Source organism: Lipophrys pholis, assembly GCF_963383615.2.
Source record: "Lipophrys pholis genome assembly, chromosome: 19".
In the NCBI taxonomy this organism is placed as follows: domain Eukaryota; kingdom Metazoa; phylum Chordata; class Actinopteri; order Blenniiformes; family Blenniidae; genus Lipophrys; species Lipophrys pholis.
Genome location: NC_137647.1, coordinates 16,293,349 through 16,296,562, shown reverse-complemented (window position 1 = coordinate 16,296,562; position 3,214 = coordinate 16,293,349). Strand labels below are relative to the sequence as shown.

Here is a 3,214-nt window from a genome sequence, read left to right as displayed (position 1 = left end):
AGACAGGGTTGGGCCAAACAGCAGGTGGTGCAGAAGAGAAGCCCGGACATTGTATTTACAAATCTCTGGCTCTCTGACTTCTGCCTCGGACAAGCGTGGAGAAGCAATAAATGCCAAATTTGAAGTAAGTGTCGCTTTTACCGCATCTTTATTTCTATTTCTATATTCCTGCGTAGAGCTTGTTTATGTTGAATGTCAACCAGTGTCATAAACAGTCATCAGGTGAAGGGAAAGTAGTGAGTGATACACTAACTGTACTACATCATACTTTGTCATCAGTTCATGATCAATGTGATGTCTGTTTGATGTTCAGAGCGAATCGGGCCTTTCCTTCCTGTCTAGTGAACGCAGGGGAAGTTGTTTGGTGTTATGTCATAAAGCAGTGGTGAAGCTCACTCCACTATATCTGGTGGCGCTTGACTGATGTTTCTACTTGAGAGTTCTTAGAAATGTACGGATTTTGTCAAGAAATGTTCTGACCCAAATCAGCATAAAATAAAAAAAAACTATTCCAACAATATTGTAGAGTATTGCAAATCCTAGGATTTTGTACAGTTTATATTATTTTAAATGAATAAATGTTTCCTGAGCAGAAAATTTTGCCAAACTGTAACAATAGAGTGACTCAAATGGTCACAAATTGAAGTCATTACTATATTTGAAAAGCGAATGAGAAAAGTACATTTGTTGTATTAATTGTTTTTTTATTATTTGCATTGAAGAGTGGAAATGTTTAAATCAAGACTGTGAAAACGGTGTTGCTTTATTCTGAATGATTTCCAGCTGATGTATACATTTCTTCTGTTCTGCTTCTCCGTGCATGTCCCGGATTACTGCTGTGAAGAGTACTTTTAATAAGAGTGCATTAATATTGCAGAAGGTTTCCTCTGGTGGAAATAAAGCCCAGAGGTCTGTAGATGTTTGCTAAAGGTCATGTTTGCCAAACAGAATATAGTGTTTCTGTCAGGGAAAGTCTGACATGTAGGATCAGAAGGAGGAGGACTGTCAAAACTGTAAAAAAAAAGAAAAAAAAAAAAAGGCTGCTGTGGGTGGATTTTGTGGTAAATACACTCATGAGCAACTTGGATGTGCAATCAAAACACGGATTCATCAAATGTTAATGGAAAATATTTTTTTCATCTCCTGTATTAATAATCATCACGTCTGGACCGACTGGTTTGAGTGTGCCTGGATCGGCGGAGGATTTTAAAGGAGGATTTCAATGCATCTGTTTAAGAGGGAAGCCTGAATGTTAATGTGCTTACAAAGTTGTCCGCCATCCGCTTTACATCCCTTTTTAAACATCTCATCAGTGTGAAGTCATATTTTGTTCACATCATCTTGACTCCCCGTTTTGGCATGATTGAGCCTTAAGTGTTGTTTACAAGTGTTTGCACCTAATTTTACTTCACGTTGTCTCTTTTTTTTTTTTTTTCTTCCTTCTCCCCCACAGCTCGGGTGTCACAGCAATAGCGTCACAGACTGAGGCTCGCTGAATAAAGATACGCGTGGATTTAGAGAGTCAAAGCGGCACTCGAACCAGACGACTCAGAGGAGGAAGGAGAAGTCCACCCTCTAATCTCAGGACCTCCGTTTGGTTCGTCTGAATGATCTGAGTCATCCCCGCCAAAAGGCCATTTTGAGACATGGAAGCGCCTCTGTCTTGCATCAAGAATTTAGTAGTAGATGAAACTGGATGTCATCGTGGGTTCAAACAAACTTTAAAAGTTTGACTCCATTCACCAGGCAGCATAGATGATTCAGCTTTTAAAGGGAAAAAGCTGGGAACTGACAGAGTTTCATAATGTAGGCGCTACAGGGGATTTACATGTGGCTTCAGATTTGAGACGGGCCGAGCACAGCCAGCATGGAAGCGCAGACAGCCTCTTTAGTCTGGATTTACGTGAACAGTACAGAACAAATGAACACCTCACATGAGTTCAACGCGACTGAACTCAGTGACAACTCTGAAAAGCACCAGTCTTACATCATTGGCCTCTTCCTGTCCTGCCTCTACACCATCCTCCTTTTCCCCATTGGATTTATCGGCAATATCTTAATCCTGGTGGTGAACCTGAACCACAGGGAGAAGATGACCATCCCTGATCTCTACTTTGTTAACCTGGCCATTGCCGACCTCATCCTGGTGGCAGACTCGCTCATCGAGGTCTTCAATCTCAATGAAAAGTATTATGACTACGCTGTCCTCTGCACCTTCATGTCTCTGTTCCTGCAGGTCAACATGTACAGCAGCATCTTTTTCCTCACGTGGATGAGCTTTGACCGATACATCGCCTTGGCGAACTCCATAAGCAGCAGCCCACTGAGGACTATGCAGCACGCTAAGCTCAGCTGTGGCCTCATTTGGATGGCCTCCATCCTGGCCACCCTCCTCCCCTTCACCATCGTGCAGACGCAGCACAGAGGAGAGGTGCACTTTTGCTTTGCCAACGTTTTTGAGATCCAGTGGCTGGAGGTCACCATTGGCTTTTTGGTGCCCTTTTCCATCATTGGTCTGTGTTACTCCCTGATCGGGCGAATCCTCGTGAGGTCCCAGAAACACAGAGGACTGTGGCCACGCCGGCAGAAGGCGCTGCGCATGATCGTGGTGGTGGTTCTGGTGTTCTTCATCTGTTGGCTGCCGGAGAATGTCTTCATCAGCATCCAGCTGCTGCAGGGCACGGCTGACCCGTCGCAGAGGACTGCTACCACCCTGTGGCACGACTACCCTCTAACGGGCCACATTGTCAACCTGGCAGCGTTCTCCAACAGCTGCCTCAACCCCATTATCTACAGCTTTCTGGGGGAAACCTTCAGGGACAAGCTGCGTCTGTTCATTAAACAGAAGGCCAGCTGGTCAGTAGTAAACCGCTTCTGCCACCATGGCCTTGATTTACACCTCCCAGTCAGGAGCGACGTGTCAGAGGTGTGACTGCTATAAAAGGGACAATTCTCACAAAGCGGACTCCGCAGACTTCTTCAAGTCAGAGTTATATATCAGTTTCCTTCAACTGCTATTTAGCTTTGCCGTATACAGTAGTTGTGCCAGCGTCTCGGTTAACTTACTCACTTCCTGAACAAAAATACACCCCCCCCCCAAAAAAAAACACCAAGGCACCCCGAATGTACACCCAAAGATGGATGAAAGTGACTTGTGTATCTTTTTTTGTGGATAACAAATGCACATACAGTACATAAAAGTTATTTTCATGTT

General features: G+C 44.2%; 1 protein-coding gene across 1 annotated transcript; it reads left to right on the top strand.

Annotated features, from left to right (window-relative positions):
- gper1 (G protein-coupled estrogen receptor 1) lies at nt 1-3,214 on the top strand. Its single transcript, XM_080486974.1, has 2 exons — nt 1-124; nt 1,454-3,214. Exon 2 carries the CDS (start codon nt 1,868-1,870, stop codon nt 2,930-2,932), a length of 1,065 nt encoding a protein of 354 aa, XP_080343100.1. The 5' UTR covers nt 1-124; nt 1,454-1,867; the 3' UTR covers nt 2,933-3,214.

Excerpts from the sequence above, each read along its gene's own strand:
- gper1 (XM_080486974.1), top strand. The coding sequence starts at position 1,868 with ATGGAAGCGCAGACAGCCTCTTTAGTCTGGATTTACGTGAACAGTACA.